This window comes from Malaya genurostris, chromosome 3 (assembly GCF_030247185.1).
Source record: "Malaya genurostris strain Urasoe2022 chromosome 3, Malgen_1.1, whole genome shotgun sequence".
Taxonomy (NCBI): domain Eukaryota; kingdom Metazoa; phylum Arthropoda; class Insecta; order Diptera; family Culicidae; genus Malaya; species Malaya genurostris.
The window spans coordinates 255,577,333-255,592,692 of record NC_080572.1 but is presented as its reverse complement, the minus strand read 5'-3'; the positions used below and the strand labels follow the sequence as shown (position 1 = coordinate 255,592,692).

The window sequence follows — 15,360 nt, the reverse complement described above, 5'->3', positions numbered from 1 at the left end:
CACTATCTACAATATCAATGATAATTGTGATCACTCGAAGTGAGTATGGAAAATATCACACCCCGTCCAATATCACCATAGTGATGTTTCGTAAACTCACACATGATTATAAATTATCATCATTGAAAATCATTCTCACAATTATCAGCCATGCAAAGATTTTCACTATCACATGGTGATATTCAATGAGGTGAGTGAAGTTTTGAAAATCAATTTCAACCAAATCTTATCATGCAGTATGATTATTTTTGGAATGGGTGGTGTCGAATCTCGATGTCTGAAGTAATTTGAAATTGTTGATAGTGAAATTCGGTTCGTAAAAATTCATCTAAACCCATGGCAATATGGATATTTTTGAAACGGGTATGATGAGTAGATGTTAAATATCGATGTCTGGAGTCATTTTGAAATCCAAGATGGCGGCTCTCGGATCATGAAAATTCATCTGAAACCATGCAATATGGGTATTTTTGGAACGGGTACGATGAGTAGATGTTGAATATTGGTGTCTGAAGTGATTTTGAAATCCAAGATGGCGGCTTTCGGTTCATGAAAATTCATCTGAAACCATACAATATGGGTATTTTTGGAACGGGTACGATGAGTAGATGTTGAATATTGGTGTCTGAAGTGATTTTGAAATCCAAGATGGCGGCTTTCGGTTCATGAAAATTCATCTGAAACCATGCAATATGGGTATTTTTGGAACGGGTACGATGAGTAGATGTTGAATATGGGTGTCTGGAGTCATTTTGAAATCCAACATGGTGGCTCTCGGTTCATGAAAATTCAACTAAACCCATGCAATATGGGTATTTTTGGAACGGGTATGATGAGTAGATGTTGAATATTGATGTCTGGAGTCATTTTGAAATCCAAGATGGCGGCTTTCGGTTCATGAAAATTCATCTAAAACCATGCAATATGGGTATTTTTGGAACGGGTATGATGAGTAGATGTTGAATATTGGTGTCTGAAGTGATTTTGAAATCCAAGATGGCGGCTTTCGGTTCATGAAAATTCATCTGAAACCATGCAATATGGGTATTTTTGGAACGGGTACGATGAGTAGATGTTGAATATTGGTGTCTGAAGTGATTTTGAAATCCAAGATGGCGGCTTTCGGTTCATGAAAATTCATCTGAAACCATGCAATATGGGTATTTTTGGAACGGGTACGATGAGTAGATGTTGAATATGGGTGTCTGGAGTCTTTTGAAATCCAACATGGTGGCTCTCGGTTCATGAAAATTCAACTAAACCCATGCAATATGGGTATTTTTGGAACGGGTATGATGAGTAGATGTTGAATATTGATGTCTGGAGTCATTTTGAAATCCAAGATGGCGGCTTTCGGTTCATGAAAATTCATCTAAACCCATGCAATATGGGTATTTTTGGAACGGGTATGATGAGTAGATGTTGAATATTGATGTCTGGAGTCATTTTGAAATCCAAGATGGCGGCTTTCGGTTCATGAAAATTCATCTAAACCCATGCAATATGGGTATTTTTGGAACGGGTATGATGAGTAGATGTTGAATATGGGTGTCTGGAGTCATTTTGAAATCCAACATGGTGGCTCTCGGTTCATGAAAATTCAACTAAACCCATGCAATATGGGTATTTTTGGAACGGGTATGATGAGTAGATGTTGAATATTGATGTCTGGAGTCATTTTGAAATCCAAGATGGCGGCTTTCGGTTCATGAAAATTCATCTAAACCCATGCAATATGGGTATTTTTGGAACGGGTATGATGAGTAGATGTTAAATATCGATGTCTGGAGTCATTTTGAAATCCAAGATGGCGGCTCTCGGATCATAAAAATTCATCTGAAACCATGCAATATGGGTATTTTTGGAACGGGTACGATGAGTAGATGTTGAATATTGGTGTCTGAAGTGATTTTGAAATCCAAGATGGCGGCTTTCGGTTCATGAAAATTCATCTAAACCCATGCAATATGGGTATTTTTGGAACGGGTATGATGAGTAGATGTTGAATATTGATGTCTGGAGTCATTTTGAAATCCAAGATCAGCAATAAAAATATACTACGAAAGTAAGAAAATTGTTTGAAGTGATAGATTAAACATAGCAAATCTTCGAAAATATGTATAATTGGATTGTGTTAGTTTTCAATCGCCAATCATTTGGTTGACAGCAACCAATTTGATGTCAACAATTCGACTACCAGAATGCTCAACAAACGAGTTCCTTACTTTTCCCAAGCTTTAGAACAGTAGTATTGGTTCAAGTGCAATATTTGCAGAACTGTCGATGATAAATTTTTGATAGTGATTCTTAAATAAATGTCTGCTTTCGCACAATGAATTCAAATCTACAATACCGTCTCGAAGTGTTGCACTAATTTTTCAAAGAAAATTGTCCGTTTTTATCCGAAATTTGAAAAAAATTACCTCTATAAACAAACGGTAAGTAATAACGGAAACATTACTGCAAAATCGACGTTAATGCGCAATAGCCTGCACAGTTGTCTTCTAGTAGACCTACAAGCTTATGAAATTAGAATTTAGAGATGCAGATTATAGCGACAAAATTACAAGGTTGTGTAGCAGATACTACCAATCACGGTGACGTTTAATATTTTCAATTCACACTTAATGCCATTTAATATATAGTAAATGGTTAATTGATGAGTGTTACTTGCCGCTAGATGACACTCAACTCCCGAAAAAGTTAAAACTCCGTGGTTTTCACTTCAGTTTTGGTGGGTAAAACACGGTGATAGATTGCATTCACGAGAATAAAATACCAACACCAAAAAAGAACTTCCATGCACTGTCCACCCTTCTGGCATCAGTTGTAGTTTCTTTCCTCTTTCAAATTCATCATTTCTCCGTTTTTAACAACAAAAATATTGAATGCAACACTGGAACCTGCAGAAAAATCCGACCGAAACACAGCGAAACAACGCAGAGCAACAAAGAAATACAATCGCACGCGACGAGCGTTCTACACAAACTAAGTTCAAATTTTTCGAAAAATTTTCATAAACTAGAAGTTCACATTTTGGATATCAAAATGACTCCAGACATCGATAATCGACACCTACTCATCATACCCGTTCCAAAAATACCCATATTGCATGGGTTTAGTTGAATTTTCATGAACCGAGAACCACCATGTTGGATTTCAAAATCACTTCAGACACCAATATTCAACATCTACTCATCATACCCGTTCCAAAAATACCCATATTGCATGGTTTCAGATGAATTTTCATGAACCAAGAGCCGCCATCTTCTATTTCAAAATGACTTCAGACACCAATATTCAACATCTACTCATCATATCCGTTCCAAAAATACCCATATTGCATGGGTTTAGTTGAATTTTCATGAACCGAGAACCACCATGTTGGATTTCAAAATCACTTCAGACACCAATATTCAACATCTACTCATCATACCCGTTCCAAAAATACCCATATTGCATGGTTTCAGATGAATTTTCATGAACCAAGAGCCGCCATCTTCTATTTCAAAATGACTTCAGATACCAATATTCAACATCTACTCATCATATCCGTTCCAAAAATACCCATATTGCATGGGTTTAGTTGAATTTTCATGGACCGAGAGCCACCATGTTGGATTTCAAAATGACTCCAGACATCAATATTCAACACCTACTCATCATACCCGTTCCAAAAATACCCATATTGCATGGGTTTAGTTGAATTTTCATGAACCGAGAGCCGCCATCTTGGATTTCAAAATGACTCCAGACATCAATATTCAACATCTACTCATCATACCCGTTCCAAAAATACCCATATTGCATGGGTTTAGTTGAATTTTCATGAACCGAGAGCCGCCATGTTGGATTTCAAAATGACTCCAGACATCAATATTCAACACCTACTCATCATACCCGTTCCAAAAATACCCATATTGCATGGGTTTAGTTGAATTTTCATGAACCGAGAGCCGCCATCTTGGATTTCAAAATGACTCCAGACATCAATATTCAACATCTACTCATCATACCCGTTCCAAAAATACCCATATTGCATGGGTTTAGTTGAATTTTCATGAACCGAGAGCCACCATGTTGGATTTCAAAATGACTCCAGACATCAATATTCAACACCTACTCATCATACCCGTTCCAAAAATACCCATATTGCATGGGTTTAGTTGAATTTTCATGAACCGAGAGCCGCCATCTTGGATTTCAAAATGACTCCAGACATCAATATTCAACATCTACTCATCATACCCGTTCCAAAAATACCCATATTGCATGGGTTTAGATGAATTTTCATGAACCGAAAGCCGCCATCTTGGATTTCAAAATGACTCCAGACATCAATATTCAACATCTACTCATCATACCCGTTCCAAAAATACCCATATTGCATGGGTTTAGTTGAATTTTCATGAACCGAGAGCCGCCATGTTGGATTTCAAAATGACTCCAGACATCAATATTCAACACCTACTCATCATACCCGTTCCAAAAATACCCATATTGCATGGGTTTAGTTGAATTTTCATGAACCGAGAGCCGCCATCTTCTATTTCAAAATGACTTCAGATACCAATATTCAACATCTACTCATCATATCCGTTCCAAAAATACCCATATTGCATGGGTTTAGTTGAATTTTCATGGACCGAGAGCCACCATGTTGGATTTCAAAATGACTCCAGACATCAATATTCAACACCTACTCATCATACCCGTTCCAAAAATACCCATATTGCATGGGTTTAGTTGAATTTTCATGAACCGAGAGCCGCCATCTTGGATTTCAAAATGACTCCAGACATCAATATTCAACATCTACTCATCATACCCGTTCCAAAAATACCCATATTGCATGGGTTTAGTTGAATTTTCATGAACCGAGAGCCGCCATGTTGGATTTCAAAATGACTCCAGACATCAATATTCAACACCTACTCATCATACCCGTTCCAAAAATACCCATATTGCATGGGTTTAGTTGAATTTTCATGAACCGAGAGCCGCCATCTTCTATTTCAAAATGACTTCAGATACCAATATTCAACATCTACTCATCATATCCGTTCCAAAAATACCCATATTGCATGGGTTTAGTTGAATTTTCATGGACCGAGAGCCACCATGTTGGATTTCAAAATGACTCCAGACATCAATATTCAACACCTACTCATCATACCCGTTCCAAAAATACCCATATTGCATGGGTTTAGTTGAATTTTCATGAACCGAGAGCCGCCATCTTGGATTTTAAAATGACTCCAGACATCAATATTCAACATCTACTCATCATACCCGTTCCAAAAATACCCATATTGCATGGGTTTAGTTGAATTTTCATGAACCGAGAGCCGCCATGTTGGATTTCAAAATGACTCCAGACATCAATATTCAACACCTACTCATCATACCCGTTCCAAAAATACCCATATTGCATGGGTTTTGATAAAATTTTACGAACCGAAATTCACTATCATCAATTTCAAATAACTTCAGACAATGATTTTCGACACCACCCGTTCCAAAAATAATCATACTGCATGTTAAGATTTGGTTGAAATTGATTTTCAATACCACACTCACCTCACGGAATATCACCATGTGGTAGTGAAAATCGCGCATGGGTGATAATCGTGATAATGCTTTTGAATGATAATCATGTGTGAGTTTACGAAACATCGCTAAAGTGAGATTGAACGGGTGATGATTTCCCCCATACTCAGCGGTGATATTTGATGTTTTGAAAATTTCGCACACCGATATTAAGTGATAATCGTTTTCTAATATCATTCTCAGAATATCAAATGATTTTCTTCATGATGTTCGGCGATGATTTTGTAAGTGATAATCACCAACAATTATTATCGGCGATAATAACTGATTTTTGATATTTTGAGAATGATAATGCCAACACTGGTCTTTCCGTTCCAGTATTAGATCAGCTTCAGTGATTCTAGTCCTTACCGAGTCCCCTATTCTCAAACAACTAAAAGACGAGCAAGCAAATTCCGTTCTCTTGTCAGGAACATAGAAATCGAATTCTTTTGCTTCCGTAACCGGTTAATACTGAAAATGTCTCCGTATGCTCCCGTTCAGAAGGGTTGTTCTGTGCCAAAGGTATGCCACTATTTTGACACTAGGGTGCTGCTATCGAGATCAAGCAAAGGATTGCCAAAAAACTCAAAACTCGGTCCGTTTGAGGAAGTTCGGTTCTGAGATACACCACGAGGGTAACGTAGGATAACGGCTCCAGTAGTCATCTCATATACTAAAATCATTAGTTAGAGTGAAATCTACTGTCTCTGTTCAATTAAGGGTGAGATGAAAAAAAGCGCATTCGCTTCGAGTTTTCGCGTCGCTATGACAGCAGTATTGAACAATTTTTGAACTATTTGTTCTGCGGTAATGCATCTTAGAGTCGGAGCAAAGATATTGTATACGATTTCATCACCATTCGTTGATTGAAAGTCGACTAATCGGCAAAATAATATGGCGACTTTACTTATGAGATAACTGTTGGTTCAATTATAATTAAAAAAACAATTAGCGCTATAAGGAAAGGTCACAGTTTGATGAAACGGTTTCATTTGGGTTTATAATGTCACAGTGTAACTTTACCCGATCAACAGAGCGTAACAGGAATCTATCAAAATTGTATATGATCTTAATATATATCATATTATATTATAAACTAGCTGACCCGTCGAACTTCGTCTCGCCCGAATTTTTTTTTGAATTTATGTTTTCGGACAGTAGAATTGTCAAACGTGTTATGCTATTAATGTATCTTTCCATTATTTTACTGATCACTTGGTTGCGATGAAATAATCAAAAAATATTGTGAATTTGTTAAAAGCTTTTGTTACGCAAAAATTAAGCGAATTCACCTCGCCATATCATCTTTGAGTCAGTGCATCGAACAGCGATTGTAGATCTCTTTCAAACAAATGGTTTCGACATATGGGATAAAAAGTGAAGCAAAAATAACTAAGACAACTTTAAATCTATTCCGTAAATTTACAAAAGCTGCCATCGCGACTTGTAGTTCGTCACTTCTCGCTAGTCTGGTTATATTATTAAGTCGTGTTTGATTAATGTTCGTAGCGTGACAATCACAGGAACAATTTTCGATTAATAATTCAGCGATAAAACTTTTTTTTTACTTTCAATTTATAAACAATTCTGGTTTTCAGTTACTGAAGACTACCTTGCAGATAAAATACGAACTGTTCAGTAAATCATTCTTGTCAGTCAGTAATTATTTAGTAAAATTCTGACATATTAGAGAATCGGATGATTCGCATCGCTAAGTTCGACTCCTCTGGTAGAAGATAAAAGTTTAGATGCGAGAAACCTTCTTCTTACTTGAACGAACCTTGTTACGTCGAATTTTTCCGCACTTTATCATCAAATCCTTACTCTTCCTGGAGTACTATGCCTCTACATTTCTCATATTTTTTCTTCTCTCACAATCTGTAGTTAATTTGATATTGTTAAAAAAACGAATGATAAAATGAGTAATTGTTGGACATTCGAAAGTTCAAGTTACCATCCTGTGTCCATTGTATCCATTTACTTTTACATGAACACTTTTTTCGTTTAATAGTTGTATCAATAGTCGTCTCATTAGCCGTCACATCATTTTGTTTAGTACCCCACCTACAATTAATGGTGGAATTTGGTACTGAGAATCTATATCAGAAAGTTTTATATGAAAATAATTTGCAATTCTTCTGTTATAGTGGAGTGAACATGAGGAGTGATTGTACCAGTATTCAGTTTATCGCTCGAGTCAATGCATAAAATCTCACAACTAATGGTTTTCATTCCACCAAAATTTACCCGATGCGATTGAACGAACTTCAGCATGCTAAATGCAAGGCAAACCTCTTTGTTTGATCTCATTATTTAAACAGCAGAATCCTATCATTGATTCGTACAAAAAATCGTTCTATAATGTGATTTGTTCAACTCACGCCTACGATGGCCAACAATAATCATCCAACTGATTACATTGCACACAATGCATCTTCTGATAAACAATATCAGAACTTTTGATCCTGTTTACGATATAGTTAGAGCACTCATATGCGTTCCATCATTAAATCATTTGGCAAGCAATAATGTTGATACCCAATTAAGCACGTGGCTCGGAATGACGAATCACATGAATCAAGTAAGCACGTGAAAACTTCACACAAAACAACTCGTTGCGCGCCAAAAGATTCGTTCAACGATCTAGTATTCCTTTCTTCGACGGCCAAACACTTATGCAACTCGTTGCGCGCCAAACATCAATCGTAGATCTAGCAATCATTGACGACTTTTTCAGTGGAAAATTCCATTGTCCATACAAAATAACTTTATTGGTTTTTCCCACTTTTCCGGTAAGTTTTCCTAAATCATTCCGTTCATTTAATCATCAACTTATATGAACAAGGAATTGAAACAGTTTGCAACCCAATTTAAGAGAATTTGTAAATATTTTCGCATCGTCGAACTCCTCTCACTGTAATCCCAGAACGGTTACCTATGGGATCTTTCATTTGATACTAAGTTTATGAAAGTCGGTGTGGCCATCTTAGGAGTACGTTCCAATTTAAAGTATTTGATCACTATTTCTGATACTACCGACATCGAAAAATGGATACCGGTATAATTGATATAAGTTTATTGGGACATCGATTATCATGGTCTGCAAACTAGATATATTTATTACCCAATTTAATGTATTTCGCTACTCATCACATGATGAATAAAACTCTTGAGTTTGACAGGAAGCTGGATCCGAAAAAAAACACGGGACTTTTTATGGCATCTTATGAAATTTTATTTGAATCTAAGATAGTGGAAACCGGTTCATCCATCCGCAAGAAAAGTGAGTGAGATTATTTTCATTTCTAAACACATATCACCCTGTAATTACGGATCCAGAAGTCAGATCCGAATGAAATTCAAGAAATTTTTATGGAATTACTTTTCTAATCTGAGTTTGTGAAAATCGGTGCAATAATCTTCGAGAAAAGTTAGTGACATTATTTTTACTTTTTTGGCGAATGTGATGGCATTTCACTAGAGTAATACACCAGTGCGTAAGTTCCGCTCCTAAACTGCGGATGCATTCGGTGGGCGCCACACAAAAAGGAAAGCGCACTTCTTCTCACTGTCCATTAGACAGACTTTGAGTGTGTGCTTGTGTTGAAAGAAGCTGGTGCGAGAGAACCACATTCTATTCGCATGAATCGTTCTGACGTGCTCTCGTCTAAATACATCCAAGTGATCACTGGCGCGTGATGGTGAGCGAATACTTCTGTGAACTTCAATTAATAGAGAGTAGATCTGGCCTTGCTATAAAAATCTTGCATGGAAAAACATACAACAGAGAGCTCACCGGCGTGTACACCTCTATGAAAAGATCTGCGTTCATCTCAGAGCGAGAGCTCTGCTCTTGCACTTTGGTGCGATTCAGTGCTAGAGGTAAAAGAATATAAACACGCGCACTCATCATGCGTGCACACTTTATACAACAGTGATGTAAATATGTAAAACAGAAGAGCTCTCGTTGAAGTTGTCAGTACGAGGGGAGAAATTTCGCTTCGTCACACAGAGGAGATGGACATCTCTGCATGTCACCCTGTAATTCCGGAATTGGAATTCGGATTCACATGAAATTCGAGAATTTTGTATGGAACCACAAGACTTTTTAGTTGAATCTAAATTCGTGAAAATCGGTTCTTTCGTTTCCTAGAAAACTGAGTGACATTTTTTCACATGTTTGGTGCATGGCGATATCCCGTGGTTCCGGAACCGGAAGTCGGATCCAAATGAAATTCAGGAACTTTATATGAGATCATAAGACAATTAATTTGGATCTAAGTTGGTGACAATCGGTTCTGCCATTACCAAGAAATTTGAGTTGCAATATTTTTCAATACAAATACTAATACACATACATACAAAATATGACATTCGACCACTTCACAGTGAATTCATAACCGTTCTTTAAGAGAAAGGCAAAAACGAAAAACCGAAACACTCCAAAGCAATGTTTCCTGTCAGTAATTCTGCAAATCTTTTCCCGTAGGGCTAAATCCCTAAATGGCTGTAGAACGATAAGCCGATGAGTGAGATGGAAGAGAAAAAGAGTCCTTATCTGCTGGATTCCGAACAGATGTGTATAGTTCGATGGGGGATTTAACTTAAAACCACGTACCACATGGTCATCGAAAATGCAATTATCGAGAAAGTGCAACTTTTCATTGGTTACAACATTTTTCTCAGGCTTGGCGCAGGGACGTTTGGCACTCTTCCCGCTAGCCACAGTCAGGAGGGGAAACAATAAAAGAAACACTTTATTTCGATGGCTAAGATAACGCGAAAAATAATTGTTTCCAAGTTTCTTTCGTTTGCCGGTGTGTCGCCTGGAAGTTAACGTAGCAGACATTTGGCACCAACTTTCGATGTCGATGAGTACCCTTTAGCCTCTGCAGAAAACTACTTTAATTCACTTGACATTGTAAACGTGTTTCAGTAATTTTTTTACTGTTTGTGAGATGCTTGCTAAAAATGGAACAATTTTTTTTTCTAGTGTTTTTCTAATCTCGTGCTAAGGATACAGCACTAATCTATTTCAAATCAATATTTACATCTCGTTACACCTTCAATTTGACAGTTCAAAGTAGTTCAATCTGAATTGCTAGTAGCTAGTAGCTGAATTGTTTAACTAGAAACGTTAAGCAGAGGAAAGGCAAGACGCGTTTCGTTTTTAACATTCAGTATACCAGGACAACACATCATCTGCAGACACCAGCTCAGCAGATCGTGTGCTTGACCAGATTTATGTAAACAGCTTGGTCCGGCAATTTTGGTACGAGTAAGGGCTTCAGTGAAACCTCTCTTCAGTATGATAAATCACTTTCAACTGTATCGCCGAACAGTATAGTGTAGTTTTTTGAAAAGAGTATGTGTCGTCAGGATTGTTATTATTTATATTGTTTATCAAATTATGAACTTGAGAATCCCCTGTACCACAATCGAGACATTCTCTTTAACACACTTAGTGAGCTTGTGCTGATCTATTCAAGATAATTGCATGAGGTGGAATAAACCGAATCGGCCATTCATTTCAATAGCCCCAAATTCTAGCAATGGCTCCATAACACCAGCAATAATGGTCGTCCTTTTAATGAGCCGCTTTCGACGTAAATGGTCTACTTACCACACCTACGGAGAAATAGTTGTTGATAATATTGTACGGTACAGCGAATTCCGATGCAGCTTGCGGTTTGATCAACTTGGGTAGGTCAACAATTTTCTCCTTGGCACTGACCCCGGACAGTTGCGGCCGTCGGGAGTGTTTTTCCGGCGCTCCAACAGCATGTGCCTTATCGTCGGTAGGATCGATGTCATCTTCGTTCTCATGGCTGTCGCCGTTGACCGCATTACTCTTCACCGTCGGTGGCTGTGGTTTATGATTACCGCTGTCATCATTGTCACCGCTGAGGATTTCCTTGCGGCACTCGTAGCTGCTGGTGCTATTAACGAGCGCTTCCAAGCGAGGCAGTTCTTTGGCAACAGTCCCGTTGATGGTGGCCGTTGTTTGCTGAATCATTTCTTCTATTGACGACGACGACGTCATGGTGGTTGAGTGTTGCTGTTGCTCGCATTTATTATTGTCACTTAGAATGACACGTTTTGTATTTTCCATAGATATCTCGGTAGCTTTTGTACTATTTTTAACCTCGTCGTACGTTTGAATCACAGATTTTTCCACAATTATCCTTTGCGAAAGCTCTATAACTTTCTGCACATTTTCCGATAGTGTCACCTGTTCCGAATAGATAAGTTGACAGAAAATAAAAAATTAGAAATTGACTCATACTATCATCAGAATATACGACCTGTAGTACCTTCTGAGTGGGTATCGCCGGTGTGTCCTCACCCGTTATCGGATGGTTCTTAACCTCTATGCTCCACCGATCCAGCATAACCACCGAGGATCGTTGAATCTTATCCAGTAACTTCGGGATACCCTCACCTTCGTAACCACCGCCCCAACGCAGGCACCGCGCCAGGTCGTTCCCCGTTCCCAGCGGGATGACTCCGATCGATGGTTGGCACTGCAGTTCGACGGAATCCATTGCTTCCAGTACCCAACCGACGGTACCGTCACCACCACAGCATATCACTTTGAAATTCGGTACATCCTTGAACATGGTAAGACCCTCCAGGGGCCCCCCTTTCGATAGGTCATACACTTGCCGAGGGTTTAGCAGGTACTGGAACTTCCGCAGAATGCGATCACCTTGGCGACCTCCACTTTTCGGGTTTATGAACACTAGTAGCGGACAGGTGTTTGCAGTGGCGGTTATTTGGAAGTGTATCGTAGAAGGTATGCTCTGCAAACGATTGGAGGAAAGACCAATGATTCAATTGACCTCACAATTTGGCCGAAATTGACGAACGAAACTCACCTTCCCCCGATTGGTCGCAATATTGATAGATTTTTGTCGGTCCAATACGGCAGGACAGATGGCGGTTGGAGGCAGTACCAGGTTCGCGAATTCACCCAAACCACACTCAGCTTTTACCAGGGAGGCACATTTGTTGTGGAGCTGTGTAGAGAATTAAATGAAAACCTTTGTAATTACATTATATTTATTGTTGAACAAGAATTTGTGCAGTAGTTTATTGGAAATTTTTTTTTCTTTTACTAACATTGCTGCGGTATAGTCTATTCCATGTAAAATTCAAACCATATTCTTGAACGTTTGACGATATATAGGATAGCTCGCTTATGGTATTTGTTTATGTGGGGCGATATTTATTGCTTTCATTATGCTAAAGCAGTTGAGCAGTTCCATTTGAATTTCAAAATTGAAATTCTATTTGACCATAAAGAACAATTTGCATCATTACTTCACAGTTCTGGCTTTAGCCTTGCTTTTGAGTATTATGCCCCAAAAATTCTTTGAAATTTTTTTAAATCATTCATCTCTAAAGCGGTCCGATTGATTTGATGTCTTTGGTAATGTTTTAGGTTATTACTGGGATAATATGGATAAAGTTTGCATTTAGTATTTAGTTTTTTTTTCATAAGTGATACTTTAAAATCAATTATCTCATTAAATTCTCAATTTATTTATAACTTTTTTATTACTAATTTCCTATTTTTATCACTCATTTGCCCTACTTTTTTTTACGTTTTTTGCACCGTAATTTAAGCGAAGATTTGAAATTTCAGACACCCATCATTGTGTAATGCGGGAGCCGGAAGTCGGATCCGAACAAAATTCAAGAGTTTTGTATGGAACCAGAAGACTTTTTGTTTGTGTCAAAATTTGTGAAAATTGGTAAACCGACTACGATTAACCGTTCTCCAGATTCAGGCTCCTGTTATAATAGAAATAGTGGTCAAAATCATCAATATGGTTACATGGATACGATCCAAGACTAACTTTTCTCGGAGATGGTTGGACCGATTTTCGCAAACTTAGATTCAATTGAAAGGTCTCATAGAAAATTCCTGATTATTATTTGAATCCGAAATTGTGAAAATAGGTGCACCAACTTTTCTCAAAGATGGCTAAGCCGATTTTCACAAACTCAAACACTATACTCAAATGAAATCTCTTATGGTTCTATACAAAAGTCCTGAGTTTTGTTTGGATCTGACTTCCGGTTTCGGAGTTATGGAGTAAAACGTAAAAAAAAATCAAAATATGTGTACTAATTTTTCGCAGAGATGGCGTGACCGATTCTCATAAACTTAGATTCAAAAGAATGGTCTCATGGTCCTTCACAAAGCTTCCGAATTTCATTTGTATCCGACTCCCGGTTCCGAAATTATAAGGTGATTAGTGTAAAATTTAAACTTACTTACTCGCTTTTCTCAGAGATGGCGTGACCGATTTCAACAAACTTTGATTCAAATAAATGGTCTTATGGTCTCACATAAAACTTCTGAATTTCAGTTGGATCCGACTTTCGGTTCCGGAAATATTGGGTAAAGTTTGTAAAAATTTATTTACCATCACATAGAAAGGCGAAACAAAAAACAAAAACCTGTTTTAATCCACCTAGTGGTGTAATGATGCCTTTTACATACACATATAATATTGTGGTATTCCATTTAAAATTTTCCTCTTCGATTTATGAAAGAAACCAAGAGATTGTTTATGCATAACATACAGAATAAAACAGTGCTTTGATTGCGTAAGTCATCCTTAAGAAAACGAAATGGGTTTACTATTATATGCACTTCCGGCACCGGTATAATCAAAGTCGGTACGTACGGCTACCAACTAACATGACACACAAACTCTTCTAGTACGCACTCCAAATTACGATTCAAATGTTTGTTGCATCCGGAAATATTTTAAGTGACGGTGTACAATATTGAACACACTTTACCCTATAATTCCGGAACCGGAAGTCGGATCCGGATGAAATTCAGGAATTCCGTATGGGACCGGAAGACCTTTGATTTCAATCTTAGTTTGTGGAAATCGGTCAAACCATCGATGAGAAAAGTGAGTGAGATCTATTTTGGTATATATGACCACTATTTCCGGTACTTCCGGAACCGGGTACCGGGAACCAGGATGGCCGGAAACGGTTTGTTTAGTTGCCTAATGATAATGACTATCTATTTGTATAGTTTTGAGACCAGTTTAGAAATTTTTTTACGTCTTTTGTTTCGCCGGTTTAAGTGACGGTGTACAATATTGAACACACTTTACCCTATAATTCCGAAACCGGAAGTCGGATCCGGATGAAATTCAGGAATTCCGTATGGGACCTCGAGACCTTTCATTTGAATCTAAGTTTGTCAAAATCGGTTCAGATATCTCCGAGAAAACCTAGTGAGATTATTTGACACATACACACACACACACACACTCACACACACAGACATTGCTCAGCTCGATGAACTGAGTCGAATGGTATATGACACTAGTTTTTACTAGTCGGTTTCTCAAGTGATTGCATAACCTTTCTATATGATAAGGCAAAAAATATCTGAACTAACCTCAGAACTACTCCATTCGATAGTCATTATCAGTAGACGGCCAAACAAACTGATTTTGGCTATCCTGGTTCTCAGTTTCCAATTCCGGAGGCACAGGAAATAGTAGTCTCTAATGGATCTCACTTACTATGTTCAGTGATGGTTTGACCAATTATCACAAACTTATGTTTTAATGGAAGGTCCTGTGGTCTTGTACGGAATTCCCGAATTTCATCCGGATCCGAAATCTGGTTTCGGAATTATAGGGTAAAATGTGTTAAAAATTTTATACATTCACGCGAGCGAAACCGAAAATACGAAAAAATTTTAATCGGCCAAAAAAGCTACTCCAA

General features: G+C 37.9%; 1 protein-coding gene across 3 annotated transcripts in view; it reads right to left on the bottom strand.

The window, feature by feature from the left end:
- The window catches only part of LOC131438667 (diacylglycerol kinase 1), a 332,489-nt gene that overhangs the window by 17,104 nt on the left and 300,025 nt on the right, over positions 1 to 15,360 (bottom strand). For 2 of the 3 annotated variants that reach the window (XM_058608831.1, XM_058608832.1), the window contains 3 exons: positions 12,471 to 12,611; positions 11,898 to 12,395; positions 11,216 to 11,824 (listed from right to left, as the gene is read on the bottom strand). In XM_058608831.1, the coding sequence (XP_058464814.1) occupies positions 11,216 to 11,824; positions 11,898 to 12,395; positions 12,471 to 12,611 (1,248 nt within the window). The remainder of the gene's footprint in view (positions 1 to 11,215; positions 11,825 to 11,897; positions 12,396 to 12,470; positions 12,612 to 15,360) is intronic. The other variant, XM_058608833.1, reaches the window with a different exon arrangement.